This window comes from Alligator sinensis, unplaced genomic scaffold, assembly GCF_000455745.1.
Source record: "Alligator sinensis unplaced genomic scaffold, ASM45574v1 scaffold1093_1, whole genome shotgun sequence".
Lineage (NCBI taxonomy): Eukaryota > Metazoa > Chordata > Crocodylia > Alligatoridae > Alligator > Alligator sinensis.
The window spans coordinates 938,066-958,100 of record NW_005842538.1 but is presented as its reverse complement, the minus strand read 5'-3'; the positions used below and the strand labels follow the sequence as shown (position 1 = coordinate 958,100).

The 20,035-nt window shown below is 40.3% G+C and overlaps 1 protein-coding gene across 1 annotated transcript in view; it reads right to left on the bottom strand.

Moving 5' to 3' along the window:
• Window positions 1-1,236: 1,236 nt before the first annotated feature.
• The window catches only part of SCAF8 (SR-related CTD associated factor 8), a 92,231-nt gene continuing 73,432 nt past the window's right edge, over window positions 1,237-20,035 (bottom strand). Inside the window, 7 exon segments of the mRNA XM_025213569.1 lie at window positions 1,237-3,598; window positions 6,319-6,540; window positions 7,017-7,097; window positions 7,694-7,838; window positions 11,802-11,932; window positions 16,299-16,455; window positions 18,410-18,523. Coding sequence (XP_025069354.1) covers window positions 1,908-3,598; window positions 6,319-6,540; window positions 7,017-7,097; window positions 7,694-7,838; window positions 11,802-11,932; window positions 16,299-16,455; window positions 18,410-18,523 — 2,541 coding nt within the window. The 3' untranslated portion in view covers window positions 1,237-1,907.

Genomic DNA, 20,035 nt, shown 5'->3' with positions numbered 1-20,035 from the left:
AATGATCAAATATAATTTCTCTTAAAATTCACATGTATTCTGTACTACATCCAAAAGCCCAAAACACATCGCCATACTTTATCTCCATGGGAAAAAAATTAAACATGATACAAACTACCGATAAACTAGTATTCTTTAATGGTAAGTGACAAAATTCTTATTTATCTGAATTAAAAATTTTCCATTCTGCAGAAGGAAAGTGATTTATTGAAACCTACTCCTCTTACATCCTATTAAGAGAGAAAAATATCCTTCTCAAAAGCTAAGTTAAAGGATGCTTTGGGTTTGAGTGTAATTTAGAAACAGATTTGCTGAAACAAGAGGGAGAAAATGTACTGTAAATGGGACAAGTTGAAAAGCTCTCACTGCTGTATTGCCAAATTTCCACCACTAGTTTAAAAAATACACAAAACAGGTGAAACAGAAGAGAGTAGTGCTACTAATTTACCTAGGAGGCCAATTCATCTCAACAGGTTAACTTAAAGGTTCTATTTCAATATTAAAGCCACCAAAACACAAAGCCCACTTCATTTCTGTTAGAAAGATGTAGATTTTTTTTTTTAAAACCAACAACAGCTTTTACTTTTCGTGCAACAATTCTGGACTTTAGAGATTCACTGCAAGCAAATAACCACAAATCACTTAAATGCTACCACTATCTCTCCAGAACACCAATTACAACAAAGTAAGACAATGCAAATATTTGCTTCAATTTTGACTTCATGCATAGCTACATCTTTAAAAGTAAGCTAAAATCCTACTGTATAAACCTTACAGTGTATCATGTTCCACCTTCTAAAAGTAATAAAAGCATCACATAACTATGAATGTGAGAAAAGTATATGCAGGCTTGATTTATTCAATCAAATCAACTTTATCTTACTACCTAAAGAAGGTGAAAGATTTAAAATATTTTTATAACCTACTTTCATTTCAGTTGTATTAAACTGTCTACATTATTCTGTGAGTGTATGCACATACATGCACACACAGAAACAGTGATATCTACATACACTTTACACAAATATTTACATACATGTTATATACATAAACTAATGTGACTGCATGATTTTCAGTATAAAAGCATATGCTTCTTTCTAGTGCACATAATTGTTGCATTGGTCTCACAAGAGTCATATAAACCTTCTGCAACAATTAGCTAAAGCATGTACCCATAGCTGATTCCAGGTATTATAGCTTGTAGGTTTTAAAAAAAATACAATGCCTAGAACACTGTTATCAAACAAATATGTTTTATTGGCATCTAAAAACAAAATGCACCCAACATTAAAATGTACTTTTTTTTCATTTTTTAACCCACTGCAGTACGAGGAACAAATCACAGACACTTACTTTAGAGGAAACAGAGACTATAGTGTCAACTTTACAAAATCACTTTTAATCTCTGTATTATGCTCCTTAAATGACTGGGACTATTATTATTTTGTTTTTTTTTCCTGCCAAATTGTAGGAAGGTAAAATATCACAGCTTTGTCTATGCTTTAAAATTCTGCAACCTAAAACACGGACAAGATACACCAGCACCTGTTTCAAGTATAACAATTTCCATAGCCAACCTAATGGTAGTATCTAAAAATTTCCATTTTCTTCCATAGGAAGTCTTTATTTGACAAGCTGTTATTTATCTTTGTGAAATTAAAAGCAACTGGGGGGCACACGTTTGTGTTTTACCAGAGAAATAAAAAACGTTTACCTACCATGTTCAAATTAAGAACAGTGGTCTATACAAGTCAGTTGTACAGTTATTTAAGTGAAAGATGAACATGAACATCAGATTAACTTAATTCTGGCAGACAAAAGTGAACTTTTAAGGTCCAGTCAGCCATTTATCTATTACAGAGAGATGACAACTTTACAAAAGGTATCTTTTACCTACTGAGTGATGATTATGTCCCCTCAGTTTCTGTGCTTTCTACCACTGGTTCACTTTCTATATCAGCTTCTGTGTCATTCTTCTCTTTGTTCATCTCGCCTGAAGATGCCAGTTTTTCATAAAGTTCTGGATCATTCTGAAGTTGCACAGTTGGTGGCTGACTTTCTGTCTCTGTATTTTCACCATTTACCTGGGTCATATTCTCAGCTTTGCGTTGAGAAGTGGCCCCTTCAAAATATTCAAAAACCCTTGTATGCGGAGGGGGGATCCAGTTGTTCTGCATTCTGTCTCTTCCAAATCTGTTTCCATTAACTTCTCTGCAGAAATTAAAATCTCTGTCATCCCTATCCCTCTGTCTTTCCCAGGGTCTTCTACGGTCATCAAAATCTCTGTGAGCATCTTGTTCATATCCTCTGTTCCAGCCGGGACCACTCCTAGCATCAAACCTGTAATTTACATGCCGAAACCTCTCCCTGTCCTCATGAAAGCCTTTAGGGCCACCAAAGATAGGAAAGGCATGATGTTCTCTTTCATCATAATCTCCTCTCTGTCCCCAGTGTTTGTCTGTATTGAAACCAAAATGCTCTCTTCGACCAAGACCATCTAGACCTGGCCTTCCATAATTCTCTCTCATATCTGCATGTGGTCTTGCAAAATGTTCTCTAGACTCTAGTGGGGGTCTTCCTAGACCCTCTCTTGGATCCACTGGTGGTCGTCCAGCAGCATCCCTGACATCCACTGGGGATGGCCTATTAAGATTCTCTCGGTTTTCCACTGGAGGAAAACGATAATCTCGGTCTCCTTCCTGTTGAATGTTCTCACCTCCAAGTGGTAGTCTTTTCTCTGCATTAGAAATGGGATCAATATTTTGTCTTCCAGGTGTTCCAAAAGGTCTCTCAGTTTGATTAAAAAGATCCCCTGGAGGAAAAGGACCTCTAGGTGGTGGATGAAGGGATGGGTCAAGGATTGTTGGAGGAGGAGGGATATTGCGCTGTGGTGGCATTCCAGGTTGCATTAATGGAAATCTTGGTCCTGGTGACTGGGGTATAAGTCCTGGACGGATATCTAAGAGGGGCATTCCAGGCATCCTTGGACTACCAATATTTAAATGAGGCATGTTATGAATTCCTACGGGATGCTGCATCGCCAGAAGTCCAGAACTATTTGAAATATTTGGTGGTGGCAATCCCATAAGTCCAGAACTACTCGAGACATTGGGTGGTGGTACTGCCATAAGCCCCGAGCTGCTTGAAACACTGGGTGGCTGCACTCCTGCCAGAAGTCCTGAGCTACTTGAGATGTTGGGTGGCAGTAGTCCAGAGCTGCTTGAGACGATGGGGGGCTGCACTCCAGGCATAACTCCAGAGCTGCTTGAGACAATAGGTGGTTGTGCTCCTGGCAAAAGTCCAGAACTACTAGAGACATTTGGTGGCGGCCCTCCTCCTGCAAGGCCAGAGCTGCTGGAGACGCTGTGTGGTGGCAGTCCTCCAGCAAGGCCAGAGCTGCTGGAGATGCTAGGTGGTGGCACTCCACCTGCAAGCCCAGAGCTGCTGGAGATGCTGGGTGGTGGCAGTCCTCCAACAAGCCCAGAGCTGCTGGAAACACTGGGTGGCGGCAGTCCTCCGACAAGCCCAGAGCTGCTGGAAACACTGGGTGGCGGCACTCCCCCTGCAAGCCCAGAGCTGCTAGAGGCATCATTTTGGACTGAAAGGCAACAAACAACAACAAACCTATGAGTAGACAGAAATGTTAACTCTACGCAGTTTTCAGCACAAACTTTAATTTCCATTCATTATTCAGCTAACCCATACTTAAGTTGGAAATGGACAAATGCAAATCTATCATAGTTCTGGGTTCTTACCACAGATCATTTTAATCACCGTGGTGAAGCCTGGGCCCTACATTATGGAAAACAGTATCTTTACATAGTGGGGGAGTGAAAATAAATTTCAAGTACTACTAAAATTACAAGATCAAGACATTACAAGAAAATATGTGAATGAATTCTTTAAAAATTATACTATACATTGCTGCTACTTTCTGGCACCTTTGTTTTTCACTTCCCACCCCCCCGCCTTAAAATACTCTTATTTGGCTCTACTGGCTCAGATTTACCCATTTGAACAGAAATGTACAGGATGATTTCTTGTACATTTTCCAGTAACATGAGTTATTGGAAAATGGCAACTAATTAATGGTAAAGAAATAACTGTCGCTGTTTAAGGGCAGATCTAGACTGGTAAACTAGGCACCAGATGGAACTTAGGTGGAATTTAGACACCCAAAAAACAGAGAGATCCAAAATTACTCCTGCTGCACAAGCCACAAAAATTGTTAGATGCTTAAATTCATTATCACCATGCATGCAGACTAAGACTTCCACCCCTGCACAGAAGAACCTCAGTCTGACCAGCTAGACATCTCTCTCTTGAAATTCAAACAGGAGGCAGAATGGCATCTAAATTCCACTTAAGTTCCTCAAACAAGCCTAGTTATATAGATGGTGTGCTCTGAGCATACTTAACACACACCAACAATATTAAGTGCAGCAGCCAGGGTCACTTTATTCAGAAATGGCTGGCAGCAGCAACAGCAGCACCCATGTGATTACAGAACTCACTCCACAGATGTAACTCCAGGAAGTTCCTGCTGCTTCACCCAGATTGTCTCCTGGGATGCTGCACTTCCTGGATACTCTGTTTACAGGAAGATTTACTGTATCACGCACAGCCAGATTCTAGGGACAAAGCTTTGTGTTGTATGCAAGAAAGTATGATATTTGCATAAACCTAGGCATGTGCTATAACAGGGGTGGGCAATTATTGTGGGAGGAGGGCTTCTTACCGAGTTTTGGCAAGCTGTCAGGGGCCGCATGGATAGCCCCACCCCTTGACAGGTGCCCCGCCCCCTGGTCCACCTTGTGACTCAAGTCCCACCCCTAACCCTTGACCTTTGCTACCAGAAGTCCCTCCCCTTGCCCCCGGAAGTACTCCTTTCAGCAAGGGGTTTTGCCATCTCAGAACCAGAAAAATACCAAATTAGATTCTAAAAGGTAATCATCTACAACATTCAAAATTTGATTTAAAATTTTTTTTGTCCTGATTTACATGCGTTTGTGTACTGTACACAGAGGTGACTACATAATAGCTTAAAATGAAGTTTTATTCTTGTATACTGAGGGAGGTGGGTATGGGGGGGGAAGGGTAGCTATGGTTTGTGTATGGCAGTGCAAGGGGAGGCATAGGTGCATGTGTATGGAGGGGTGTGTGTATGGGAGTCACCCTATAAACACACACACTGCTCCTGTGCCTGCAAACATGCACACACACACACACACACTGCTCCTGTGCCTGCAAACACGTGCGCGCGCGCACACACACTGCTCCTGTGCCTGCAAACACGTGCGCGCGCGCACACACACTGCTCCTGTGCCTGCAAACACGCGCACAGACACTCTACCAGCGTGGTCCCATGCTCCGCAGACTGGGGATGCAGCTGGGAGTCACAGCCATGTGGTGCTGGAGCAGGGCGGGGGCAGGAAAGCAGGGAACTGGTTGGGGGTGCGTGGGGCTGGGCTGCTCAAGCTTGCAAGCCTGCTGAGGGCTCCCTCTGTGTCCTACTGCCCCTGGATACAGCCAGCTTTGACAGGGAGCCGGGGCGAATAAATATTAATTTACAAAATTTTTTTAGGGGTTCCACAGGCCAGATAGAATGGCCTGGTGGGCTGTATTTTGCCCGCCGCTGTGCTATAACCACCCACAGCATGTGCCCCGAGGCTCATGAACTTCTACTCTTAGAAGCAGAAGTGGATGCTGTATTGCAAGCAAACAGAAGTGACCTACATGCAACCATGAGTCAGGTGCCAAAGCCTAAGAGATGAAGATTTCAAACATACTGCTATGTTCTGTGTTTTCTTTTTGGAAGCTCTAGGTGGCTGCCTGGTCAGCATCCAGGCTCTTGGCACTGTCCATTAACAGTGCCCCGTTAACTATATAGGAAGCTTGTGTGTGTAGCTGTTTCCCTAAATCAGGGCTGTCCAACTGGAACAGGGCAGGGCAGGTCAGTACCAGCACAAAGGGCCAGAAGGCCCATGGCTTGCATGATGGGGGGGTCCAGCAGGCTGCACAGTATGTTGCCTGAGGGATCCATAACTCATAGCATGCAGACCATAGATAGCCCTACTCTAAATCACTTTCAGGGGGGGAAACGGGACATGGGGAGGTCAAGTGCCTAACTATTAAGTATGCTATCACCTAAATTAGAGACATCCACAGGGCTAATACAGATTTTGCCTTAAGCCTCATATTCAAAGTTATGCTCATCCCAGAATGAGAACTAACTCTACTCATAAGGTCAACTTAAAAATTCAAAATTATAAAGATATTTTGTATGTGATAAGTTACGTAGAGACAACAATTTCTTACCAGATCTAACATTTTCATTTGAGGAAACCTGAAGGTCAGTATGATGAGATCCTTTTTCTTCTGCCTCTGGTTTACTGCTTGGAAGAGGATTAAAACCACTTCCAGCTGATAACGTTGGAGTGGCCAGATTGCTAGAAACTGTGCCAACTGGTAAAACAAGGGTACTAAAAGGAACATCTTTTATTGTATCTTGAGTAATTGGTAATGGAGGCTGCACTAAAGCTGTAGAAAAAAGCAAAAAAACCAAACCTTAGTGGGCATTTTTAAAACTATATTGCCAATTTCATTTAGCAGATACTTTACTGAGAGACTATAAACAAAAATATAGTAAATGAAAATATTTTCATTTTGATTATGAGTAAATTATTTCAAATAACATTTTAAATACTTAAATAAACAGTGCTACAGTTCAGCCTCAAGTGCACAAATATATCTAAATAACAGAATTAATTCTTTCAAAAAAATTCTTCAGCGTCTCCTGGGAACACAGCAATTCAATATAGTATCTGTGAATATTTCTTAAGAAGTTCCATTAAACCTTTTCTGAATACACAGGTAAATCAGCTGCACAACAGCCCATTGATCAGTCCATTTCTGTTAGAAAGAATTTGTACACTGTTGCTTAAGTAAGAATTAGTATATTAGAGAGCTAGATTTACATTAACACAAAACCCTTAAAAACCTACAAGCCAACTTACATGTTGGGACTACTGGTGGAACAACAGGTGGCGGAACAACAGGCGGCGGCACAACAGGTGGGACTGGAGGTGGCATAAAACCTATATGACAAAAGAAAAAAAATACAACCAGCTCTTGCATACTGTCACAGAAGAACCTTAATAATCAGCATTAAACCAAGAAAGATGTCTCACTACAAACTAATAAGTACTGGGAGGGAAAACAGCCAACATTACTACTTTCCAGGGGGTCCAACCCTGCTGTAGAGCAGGGGCATCTAAGATATGGCTGCTGGAGCTCCTGAAAGAGCCAGGAATGTGAAGGAAGGGCGAACCCATCAACAATTCCCACATACAGAGCCCCAGATGCATGTCAGTGGTGGAGGGCAACTGATGAAAGAGTTAACCAGAGAGAGAGTGGAGGTAGTTGACTTTGATGCCCCTTGTGTAGATGATGCATAAGCACCTCTAGCAAGTTGCTCTTTATATCAGCAGTCCCCAAGGAGAAATTAAAGTTCCAACCAACCGCCCCAAAATTTTTTAAATTTAAAAAAGGGGATCTAAAGTGCTTTGTTTTTAATCTTAGACTTAAAATATGAAACTTGGCTAAACGCTCTGTACTTAGTTTATCTAAGAGTCAGAAAAAATCCTAGCATGTAATCTAGAATGCTGACTTAGTATAAAATGTAGTAACTTACCAGGAGGTGGTTGTGAAGGATTGAAACTTGCCCGCAAGAATGGTGGTGGAGGAATTGAACTATAGCCAGGAGGAGGGACAGACATTGAGACAGGAAATGCTGGTGGAACTAGATTAACAGCAGGCACAGCTGGAGCTACTGGGATCTTTTTTGGTAGGAAGAAAAAAAAAAATCCAACTTCAACATTTACATTATTCAATGACTTTGAAAGATGAATATAATTACTTGATTGCAATTCTCGTTAAACCAAAGCAGTAATTATAATCAAGGCCTCTGTATGCTGTGGCAAGCATGACAAATTACAAGATTTTGAAGCAGCAGAATGAAAATTCTGTAGCAGCTTCAAGTAAATTACAAGGTGTTTTTACTTAATACCGAAAATAACAACGTAAAAGAAATAAAAAGAAATTTAAATTGAAAAAAGAATATTGCAATAAATTATTCCTTGTGTTTTTTAATTATACCAAAGTTAAAATGATATATAGTATACATAATTCTACCAATATCCTTCCAAATGCATTACAGAAGTGGCCAGGGAAAAACTGCACGGTTGGCAGCTGGGAAAATAGCTTTTCTTTCCAAGGTGACTTAAAAAGCATAATATTACCAGTATTTTTGTTTCTATGTGATTTTCATATCAAAGTGTTTCTCAGTCCACAAACATAGTGACTGTTTTTCAACATGCCATCTTCGCAGACTCAGCTAAATAACATACAGTTTGCTGCATTCTCTCTCTTGCGTGTCATACATATGATCAATGGAGCCATGTCATCTGAATTTTAGGGCAGGGTAAGCAGGGGAGAGCCCACCACTGAATTCTGGATTATAGAGCCCTGCTGGGGATATGTTTTGGCAGTGACAGGGTGAACAATGGTAGCATTAACTCCCCAGTTTCCTGACACTGTCCATCCCACTTCTGAAGATGTGTCTGTATCTGGCTTGTGAGGAGCCCTATGGTTTGGAAACAGCCAGAGGTGAAATGAGTTTCATGCCCTTTCTGTAACAGATACAGAAGGCTTAATTCTGCCCAAAATTACATAGGGAAGAATCTACAAACATTGGTAAAGGACCCCTATATTTGGAATTTAGACTGCACATCCACAAGCATTTACACAAATTTATGTACATGTAATCCCATTGACTTCAATGTTTGCCAGCAACAAAGATGATGCTTCAGCTTCTCACTTAGTTTTGCTGGTGCAGAATTTAAAAAATTACATACATACTACTGTATTTACTCAAATATAAGACAGTTTCCTCCCCCCACCAAATCAGCATGGGGGGAAAGCCCCTTGTCTTATATTTGCATATAAGAAAACCTCCATCCTTAAATAATTGTCTATCATTAAAACTATTTCCAGATGCAGCACATGCTCAGTAATGGAAGGAAACCAACTATGAGATTGATAAAATGCAGCCAACACTGAGCATGCCTGTAAAATACACAGCACATACTGGGTGTCAACATACTGCTGGGAACCTACCACAAGGCTAGGTTAGTGCAGCCCATCTCAGTAAGATGTAGCAGCCACTCTGCTCAGTCCCCCTCAGCTGCAACTCTTTCAACTCATGGGGAACTACTACACTGAATAGATTTTGACTTCTTCACTTTCCACAGCTGAGCAGTGCCTTTCATTCCCAATGATTCGTGTTTCTTCAGACTTAAATGTCTAGCAAACGTCACCAAACATTTCTATAGATGAGGGATGCTCTCACTTAGGCCATTTCATGTGATAAGTGTGGTCACGCCTTCCATCAGGTGGAGCCAGACCAGGTGGTCCCGCTATTCATCTGCATACATTTTTTTTGAAGGATCCCAGGACTCTTGATGAGAATACCCGGTTCCAGTCATGAGTGGTGGCCCGGTGTGCTAATTAGGACATGGATCCTTTGTACATGTGTGTGTGGGGGAGGGAGGAAAATCTGGAATACACACACTACTGAGCAGTGGTGGAATGTGGGGCCACCATGGGTTGAAATATTGTTGACTCTTCTGGGGCCCAGATCAATGAGCTATAGAGTAAAGCATGAGCCTTTTGCCTTTGGACTAATATCATGCATAGTTTGTACCATGTATAAGCAGGTACAAAAATGCTGCTCAAAAGTGTACTGATGGAGTACCTTGTGCTGACACTTACAGTAGTTTGCAAAAAAAAGTAAAATGCATCAATTTTGGACAAACTAAGTTTAGGGATGCCCATGGTAATTTGCGTATATGCAAATTACTTCAGATATGTTTATTTTTAAATCAGTGCTTTTTGGTCCCTTGCATTTCAAATTTGTTCCTTACTTCCACATGCTCAGGGAGGGAAGACAGCCTGAGCAGGGTCTGACAGTACAGGCAGTGTAGGGGCTACAGGGGAAAAATTGGTAGGACAGAGGGCAAGGGGCCACCTGACCCCCTTCCAGCCACCATTTTCTTTGCTGTAGCAATGGGAAGGGAACACATTTTAGACACACAAACTTCTGATAATTAGATTCTATACTTGAAATAGTATAACACATTTATAAAATTTCCATATTTTATAAATGTGTTCTACTTTTTGCATTGCTTAGCAAAAGTACAGATATACATATACATACACACACACACACACACACACACACTAATTATTGGGGGGGGGTGTCTTAAATTCAGGGTCATATTAGATTCAAGTAAATATGGTACATTAAAAATCTGCCAAATGTAAGATACAGATTTCTAATGCCAAGAGAGAGGGACAGAAAAATCAAATCTTTGACCTTTTACCTATAACTTAGCCCATCCTATGCTATTAGAACTTCCGGCAGCAGAGAGCAGGTGCCACTGCCACGTGCATACACACGTTCACATGTTCTGGCACCTCTGCAGAGCTCCACTCAACAGAGATTCAATGAAAACACCAAATGCATCCGACATAACCTACTAGAGGGATCACAGCAGCTGGCAGAAACATTATTCCACTCTGGAGAGATGGAGCAAATCTATCAACACTAAAGGAGGGATCTGCTACTGTAAGGAAACTGAGACTGCAAAAGTGCTCCATTTATGATTTCATTAAAAAGCAAAAAAATATTCTGGTGCAATTAATAATGGCAACCTGACAGTGCTCTTTAATTTTTTGTCTTGATGCCTTTGATTCAATTGGAAATGTAAAATTGTAGCAAGTAAAAGAGAACAAAGATAAAAATATGCTAAAAATATAACAGAATCCAACAAACTGTGAGATAGTTGAACTAATAAATTGAGAACAATTCTTGTGAAGGAATTTTTTTAAAAATTAACTTCTGTTTAAGGGACATCAAAGTGAATAACTCAGCATTTAACCTTCATTCTAAGGTTCAACACACCATTTCATTACCCATATATTGGCACGTGTGCCACCTCAGTACTACATACCCTTACATACCCTTGTTATAGGATAAAACTTGCCAAAAACTGGTGCCAATCTGAGTGCAGCTGTGAAAGGACTTGGACTACACTCCCTCCTATTGGCAGGGACTGGGAAGCTGGCAGTCATCCTTCCACGCCTCCATGCAGCGAAGTCCTAGCAAAGAAAATCAGCCTCCCCATTTAAGACACACACCCCAAATTTGAAGGGCTGATTTTTCAGAAAAGGATGTGTGTTATGCAAATAAATATGGTATTAATACTGCCCCAAAATATCAGAAAAATCACTTAATTCATATTCAAAATATAGGAAAATAATGTACTATAAAAAGGTACTAAAAGGAAGGAAAAGTGGTCAACCAGACAAAAAGGGGCCACTGCACTTTTGTATATATAGATAATTGCTTTAATAACTCGTTAATTTCTTTTTAAGAAAAAATTGATTGGAATCTCAAATTTATAACATTTGCTATATCAGTAACATTTATGTTAAGATCTGACAGAACAATTATGCACAATGTTCAATTTAAGCATAAATTCTCATTCTGGGCATTAGTTTACTAATTTCAGAGATAAAAGAAATTTACCTACTTGCTCTGTGTGTTCTATTGATACTATTTATGATGGACTTAAAATATTATTTTTTATATCAAAATTAACTAAAAGTAAACATATCTCTATAAGAAGTGTTGCAGGACATGTGAAACAACCAGAAATACAAATACACCAAATACTAACCTGTAGCATAGTGACTGGTTGAGTATAAACTTCTGTTTGTGTTGTGACGACTGTGTTCTTCTCGACAGTTGCACTCTGAGTAGTTTGAACAGTCTCTTTAGCAGCCTCTGAGTTTCTCACAGTTTCCCATTCTAAATAAAAAAAAAATATTTGGGTATTTTAGATAAATGAACATTAATGTTTTATTTCTGCTTATACATTAAAGAAGGACAGTGTAACATGGAGCACTTAACTGGGTGGTTTGCAACCCACTTAACTGGCAGCAGGTTGCTGAATTAAGGACAAAATACTCAGCTGTTTGCTATGGCTTTTACTTTAAATGCACTGCTCCTCCACTCAGCTGGAGCTCATCAGCAGTCCTGTCCATATGACTAGAAATGGCATCCTCTGAAATAAAAGCCTGAGCAAACAGCTGGAGCACCTTGGCAGTTCAATACAGCTACTTGCTGTTGCTTTGCAAACCCCTGGTTGATCTGCAAACCCTCTTCTTCACAGAGTGGGCTGGTAACCTAACTCCTGTGAAGTATCCAGGTTCTAATCTACTGTCAACTTGAAAAGCATGTTTCATTCACTGATTTATGAAGAGCAGTTACAATAACATGTAAGCTTAGTCTATGTGCATGCATGAGCGTGAGAAAAACCAATAGATGAAAGTAATATAAAAATGTTACATACAGTTTTACTTTTATATTTACTTTGCATTTGGGGCAGAACTTTGTCTATGTCTAGTTTATTGTTTCCTAAAACACTTGTTTCTCTTGCTGAAGAAGGCCCTCAAACAGCAGCAGGGTAAAAATCTCTTCTTTTTTAAAGGGATGTAAGAGAAGAAGAATATATTGGGTCATGCTATTTAAAAGCTGGCCTATAAGAATCCAAGTCCTTTAAAAATATCAAGTTAAAGTCAAGTTAGTAGTCATGTTATAAATGAATCAGGATATATAAAGAATACAATAGCTTCTTTTATATTGTTGTTTCCAAAACGACTAATCTGACATGAAATAAGGGAAAAATACTAAAAAAACATGATTCTACCAGCCCCAAAACAAATGAAGTCAGCATTTTAAACACAAGGTATTGGATAAAAGTTGTAATATTGGTTTATACCTAAATTTTGTTTCTAGTGCTAAAGACTGGCATCAAACATCTGTCATGAGCCTGGTAGAGCTTCTTTAGCTAACACTCACCAGAGGTTTTTGTGCTTAGCAGGTGCAGGTGCCTTTTGTTCCCAGAACTAGAGTTAACTCCCCAATAGTTTAAGCATGTTTCCCAGAGCTCAACTTTGTGGGCATTCTGGATTTATGTAATTTCTCTCTTTAGGAATGTGTACCAGTTTATGAAAATATGCACAAAGATTTTGTAAAAGGTTTCAAAAAACAAATTCACTCCTCACTTCAGCTAACAAAAGAACTACGCAGATTAATAAAGAACAATAAAAACACCTATGTGTATTTCCTTGTGTCAGTTCCCTCATTATTCCCAAGTATTTTTTAGGCTCAGGTCAGGGTCTCAAGGAGCTGAGAATCATTTCCTCCTTCAGGTGGCTTCTGAGTTACAAAGTCTCTTTCTGACCTCTGCATTCAGAGCTCTCCTGACCAAGCTAAAATAGCTGGTAAAAATATTTTTCCTTAGTCAGCTCCAGCTTCCCTGTCAGGTGACTTCCTGATCAACCTGAGTGATCACCAAGCAGGTGATTCACTTTTTATAGTTACACCCCACCAGAATAACACATTAAATAACTGCTCTGTCCTGGTAAAATCCATATTTACAGTTCTGGCAAAGATTTATATACATACATATCATATAGACTTCTCAATGCCAAACTGAATTTGTAAGTTGTATGTATGAGAGGGCAAGAATTTTCCTGGGTGATATCTTTTATTGGCCCAACTGCATGTTTTGGATGAAGTTAGACAAGCTTTCAAATGCAAGGCATTCTTTATCAGATCTGAATTACATATAGAAAGATTCTGCAAACTCAGCGTCAATATCCAAGGTACAAAATAGGTTATAAACCAACACATGCAATTTGGAAAGTCAAATCTCAAATAACACTGAAAGCCTCTACCAAGAGCCTGAAAAAACAATGGAATATCCAAATTACTGTTTCATCCCTTTATTTTTATATATGACAATTAGAGTATCAGATTTTTCAAAAGGGCTACATACAGACTGCAAATCTGGCATGAACTAATATTTGTATGGGTACTTGGCAAGTATATGTGGAAAACTGAAAACTGGTTTATGAAATGTTAATTGTTGCTATCTCAGTAGTAGTTTTATTTACATCTTCTGCTAAAAGCAGACAATAAAGTGAACAGAATATAGCTATAGCATACAATTTACATAAATTATAATTTTTGCTAAAAGCATGCATTGAGATCACACATTCTACCACTTTAAACAGAACATAATTCATGTTGATACAAAAATAGATAAAATGAAGCAGTGAGCAGTAAAGGAAAACGGGAATGCCACTTGATTTTGGCCCTTATTCTTTGTGGAAGTAATGCAAATACATCTTGGGAGTATAAGACAGGCTGTACTGTAATGTATTATAAAAATGAAATATTTTCTCAGTATTTTTTTTCATCTTTAGCATTTAAAATTTTCCACTAACTGAGATTCATTTTCTTCTTATTTCTCCAAAGAACAAGACAGACTACAAATACTGTATTTTCTCATGTAACTCAAACTTGAATATAATATGTATCCTACTTTGGGAAGGCCCCAAGGAGGAAAAAAGACCTCACCTTACATAACAGATAAGTACCTGAGGTCTGGGTTTCCAGGGCTGAAAAGGCTGGGGGGGCTTGGGAGCTCAATCTGGCCACTAGTGGAGCTGAAGCTGCATGGGGGTCCTGGTGTAGTTGTGCTGGTACAGGACCTGAAGCCACATGCTGAGTGCAACCCAGCACTTGGCCCTGGAGCCAGCGTGCTGTCTAGGACTTGGCATGCTGGCTCCAACCTGACATATGCCTCCAGAGCCAATGTACTGGGCCTAGCCATGGGTCAATCCCATGCACCAGCCTGATATGGCATGATGTTGGTGAGCAGGGCTCCCCATGGGTCTGGGAATTGGATGACAGGAGAAGAGGACAAGAGGAGGGGGGACACAGGGGAAAAGACAGTGCTGTACCACAGCCACGACAATTAATGCTGCCACTGTTCCACTCTACTTCGTCCTACCAAATTTCTAGACCCATAGCCAGCCTTTCCCTTGAAAATAATGCACCCACCAATTTTCCCCAGCTGATTCCCAGGGGGGAAGGTGCAGTGTTTACGCGAGAAAATATGGTAATGGTTTATGTCGTCCATCTTATTATTCTTGCAATAACATATTCTATGTGAATATGGGGACCAAAATAATCCGCCCATTATAAATATACACCTCAGAGTGAATCACAGTCTAGTAATAGCCTCTTGTTTGTCATTTTGTACCACAGATAGGTATGTTCCTAGGCCAAAGAGTGCTTTGTTAAATCTCAAAAAGGGAAGTTTGAGAAAAATCTTACTTCCTGCATATCTGTCTGAAAGCTGGCATCTTTAATTCTTAGATTTGTCTTGTTTTAAATGCAGGGACATTAGTGGATCATTTATTCTTAGTATTATTCCCAGACCATGTGTCTGGAGGAGAATATAGATGTTTTAAAACCATCTAAACAAGGGTTTGTTTGGAAAGGGAGAGGCTTCTAAAATACACTTGAATGTGGATACTGTACAGTAGTACTACTTGCAGTGACATGACCAGATGTTCAAACTGTAAAGGCAATACAGGCAGTCCTTGACTTACAATGCTTCAAGTTACAACATTTTGCACTTACAACATTTATAAATTGACACCGTTTCAACTTTATGACATCAGTTTCGACTTTACAGCACTTGATCTGATGCGACATCACGCCAGGGAACAAGTTCACTGCATTGCTCATCTCCCTGGAGAACATCTGTCCAAACTTCCTTGGACACTTTCTTTAAGAAATCAGACAAGACCTCAGAAATACATGCAGCCCAGACTCCTGAGAAAACTCCAGCCAAGAACCCTTCAAAAAGTCCAGCAAAATCACCACAAAGAAGCCCTTCCAAATCAATGTGATTGCTATTTACAATATAAATACATTAATGTAGCTATATTACTCATCTATAATTGACAGAGTACAAAATACTGTGGTAATTTTGGTGAAAATAGGGTATCAGGCCTTGGTTCAGGAACCAATCCCCCATTTATAACATTGTTTCTTATGAGAAAATTGGTTCCGAGTTGCAACGTTTCGACTTAAGACACGGTTTTTAGGAACCAATTGTTGCCAGCATGGCGTCGCATTGTGTCGTAAGTCCAAGGACTGCCTGTACAAATTTATGGGTTTCTGATCTCAGTTTTATTTGCATGTATAAAGGTAGCTAGTAAGATTATTTATAAAAAAAAACTTAAAGGGTAAGGAATAATAGAAAAGAAATACTATTTCCAATTATTAAAAAGGAGCAGACAAGTAACCATACCAGTGTTTACAGTTTCCTGGTCGATCATGCCTCCTTCAGCAAAGCCATCCAAATCATCCACTTTTACCTTTTCCCAAGGTATATATGAAACTCCAAGATCCACATCCCAGAACTGTTTGTACTCTGTTTTCACCCCTTTATTCAAAGCCCAGGCAATCTGAAATAAAAACCAAATCAGATGATGTACCCAAGTCAACTACTTAATGATGGTAGGGGTAGACCATTCTAGGCCATTCACTTCATTCTCTCTGCTAGAACAGTATTCATCTCCGAAGTATGTATGCTGAAACTGTAATAAGTTCATTTTTAAATGAACAAAACAGTAGTGCATCTGCTTGGCCTATAACACCAGCAGCCATTTGAAAGATTATAAAGGTTTGTCAAACATTCTAATTTACAGATGAGGAAGTGGAGGCCTAAATTCTGACCAAGAATCAAAGAGTAAGCTAGTAGCTGAGACCTTAATACAGACCACAATACTTGAGTTTAACTTTTAAGTCCATTGGTCTGAACTGAATGAGACTACTAGTTTCAAGTTGATCAATCATGTATTTACGTGACCTGTGTAATAAACAGAAATCTGGGTTTTCCGTTCCCTGTGGAAAAGCGCGGATCTTCCCTTTTAAAGAGGAAAATGCATATTTTCCCTTTGCAGGCTGGTAGTGCTTCAGTCCACAAGATGCTTGGTGCTCAGGGGAGCAGGAGGAGAGTAACTGGAGGCAGAAGGCTCCACGTGCGACTGCCACGCACACACATGGCTGGCAATTACAGGCAAGCAAGGTGTTGGAAGCAGCCCTGGCAGCTCGATGCAGGTAAGTCTATGGCCATGGGGTGTGTGTGGGGGTGATGTAGGGGGGTGTGTCTGTATGGGGCTTGGGGACGGGGTGTCTGTTTACAGGTGCCAGTCGGCACTGAGGAAATGAGTCCGGGCACCGGGGCTATAGTACAGTCTAAGGCAGTGCTTGGTGCTGCCAGCAAGCTCACCTCAGCATTGTTGCCAGCTCGCACAGGACTCCAGCAGGTGAAAGGGATGGCAGGGGGGGAGGGGGTCTTTTGGGGATGGTGGGGAGCTGCGTGGCTAGGCCACCCATGCTCTTAGAAGTTTGCTGGAGTCTTGTGAGTCCATGCAGGGCCAGCTGGGGGCCCCGTGTGGCAGGGTGGCGCAGGGCAGGCAGCTATGGGTCAGAAGCGAGGGGCAACGGCAAGGCTGGGGGGCTGTGGATTGGGAGTAAGGGGCACCAGCAGGGCTGGAGGGCTGTGGGTTTGAAGGGAGAGGTAATGGCATGAGCAGGGCACCAGCATATCAGGGCTGCTTAGTGCCACAAAGCATCAGGGGCGGGACAGCCACAGCTGGACCTACATCCTAGTGAGTGAAGGGGGCAGGGGGAGCTCTGATTTTCTATGACAAAAAACAAAATCAAGCACTAAAATATATAGGTATTTAGAATTTATTTTATTTTAATGATTGAGGCACTGGTATGTTTCCAAATTGTTTTAAAATTGTAAATATATCAATAAAACATTGTGTATAGTGGTGTTTCACTTTAAAAAACCCCAAATCTGCATTTTTCCATGATTAATCAGAGAGTTTGGGATTTTTAAACTGAGAAAACCAGAAGCCCTGGTAACAAAGAACACAACCTAGGGCTCCTCTGCTCTAATGACCAGATTGTGCAACTTCAATTTTCTAACTTGCTTGCATCCTACCTAAATTCATGTTGCATGAAAATTCCACTTAATTCTTCTGCTTGATGTAGCACATCTTGAACCCATACGTAACTTAAAAAAATTCAACTGAATTTGAACACACAAGATTAAATCATGGTAGTGTCAGAGTGATGTCGTAGCTATTATGGTCCAGGAATTATGTGAGACACAAGGATTTCTCTGGATAATATCTTTTATTGGACGATGGGATTGAGTTAGACAAACTTTCAAATGCAAAACATTTTTCTTCCATTTTAAAAGCCCATCTAACTCAATCCCAACCATGCAGCTGATCCAGTAAGAGACACCACCCAAAGAAATCCTTGCCTCTTAATTCAATCATCACAATAAAATTACTTCTACAGTGAACGTGGACAATATCAATAGACATGAAAATGGCTTACCTTAATAATTTTAGATCCAATTTTGTAGGATCCAGAGCTTAGTTTCTGAAGAGCACGATATGCATCTTGTCTATGAACCATGCAGACGTATGCACAGCCTCTGGGGGGAATCATCTATGAAGAAACAATACGCTCAGTAACCAAATTGTTGGTCTCAGTTTTACAATCTAAACAGATTCTAATTATTTTTAATAACAAGTTTAAGGAAAAAAATTAAAACCCGATCTAATAGGTTCTGCGCTTGGCAGACTAACAACAAAACACTAACGAACAAGTGTTTGTAACGAAGTTCCAAGTTATTTCGAACCAAAAACAGAACTTCACAGTACTTTTCAGTACTGCAAACAGTTGTAAACATTTTAAAATGAAACAAAATAAACAGACTATTACATCTGCCAAATCTTGATGACAGGTCTTCATATTTATTCAGCTGTAGAAAGCTGAATATATAAAACTGCTTTAATGCTACTTGAAGTAAAAAAAATATAGTTCAGGAGACCTAACCCTTGGTCTAGGGGCAGGTCTAATTCATTTGGCAGAAAGGTATAAGGAGCAAAAGGGTACCAAACTCCAATTTTTCCTGAAACAGTGCTGATTCTGCAGGACTAAGAACTCAACATCAAACTTAGTTAGCACTAAAGTAATGTGAAATAGAATATCCAAAAGATATACTAAAAATGAAGGCTCCATCAAATGTAATGGAAATGTAATGTACAGTAACAGTGAACTTTTGAGGTTTATTGATCAACAGACTGCACTCTTGGCGCATAATCACCCCATGGCATGATACTGGATCTATGTTAACAGCAACAGAATTCAAGTCACTCTTATACTGTAGCAGAAAGCCCCCTTTTCCTCTTGCCTGCATTTGCTCTCCCTTCTTTGGATATGTTTCTCTTTTTCTACCTTTCTTCCTTCCTCTTTCTTTCACTTTAAGATAAGGAATTGTGTTTTAAAATTTGTGTGTGCATTTTGTGTCTCCCCTTGTAGTTTGGTATTTTTATCTATTTGTGTGAGATAGCATTTGTAGCTTATATTTTATACTCCTCACCTTTCAACTAAATGTGTTTTAGTAAGTTATACATTGTAACAATGTTAACAAGGGCAGGAATCAAACTGTCCTTCTCTGCATCAGGCTGGCCCCTGAAAGAGCCAGTGAATCAGTGATTGAATGTGTAACAAGGTAGCACACAGCAATTAACACCTGGGAAGCTGCAGATCAACCAAGGGAAGAACTCAATAGAAGACAATGTAACAACCAGGAAATCTCTAACCCTCACTGATCAAAGGCTAGAAGCCCTGGCCTGAGTTAATCAACGCCAGAGACCAACTTTTAGGCTGAATATCTCCAGATCAACCGCTCCCAGAGCCCTATTCTAAATTCATCAACGGACTCCCAAACCTGCACGTACATGCGGACGACACCTGGGGCTGACAGATGCCGTCCAGTAGCCACCGAGGGGGGGGAAGTCCCACGAGGGTCAATGACCCCTGGATTGGGCAAACCTGAAAACTGGGGAGTCACCAAAGTCTGCCAGGGACAGATAAAAGGCAGTGAAAAGTGACCCTCAGTGGCCCCCTCTTGATCTCCAACTCGACCAGACCTGTCCAGCCAGAAGGACCAGC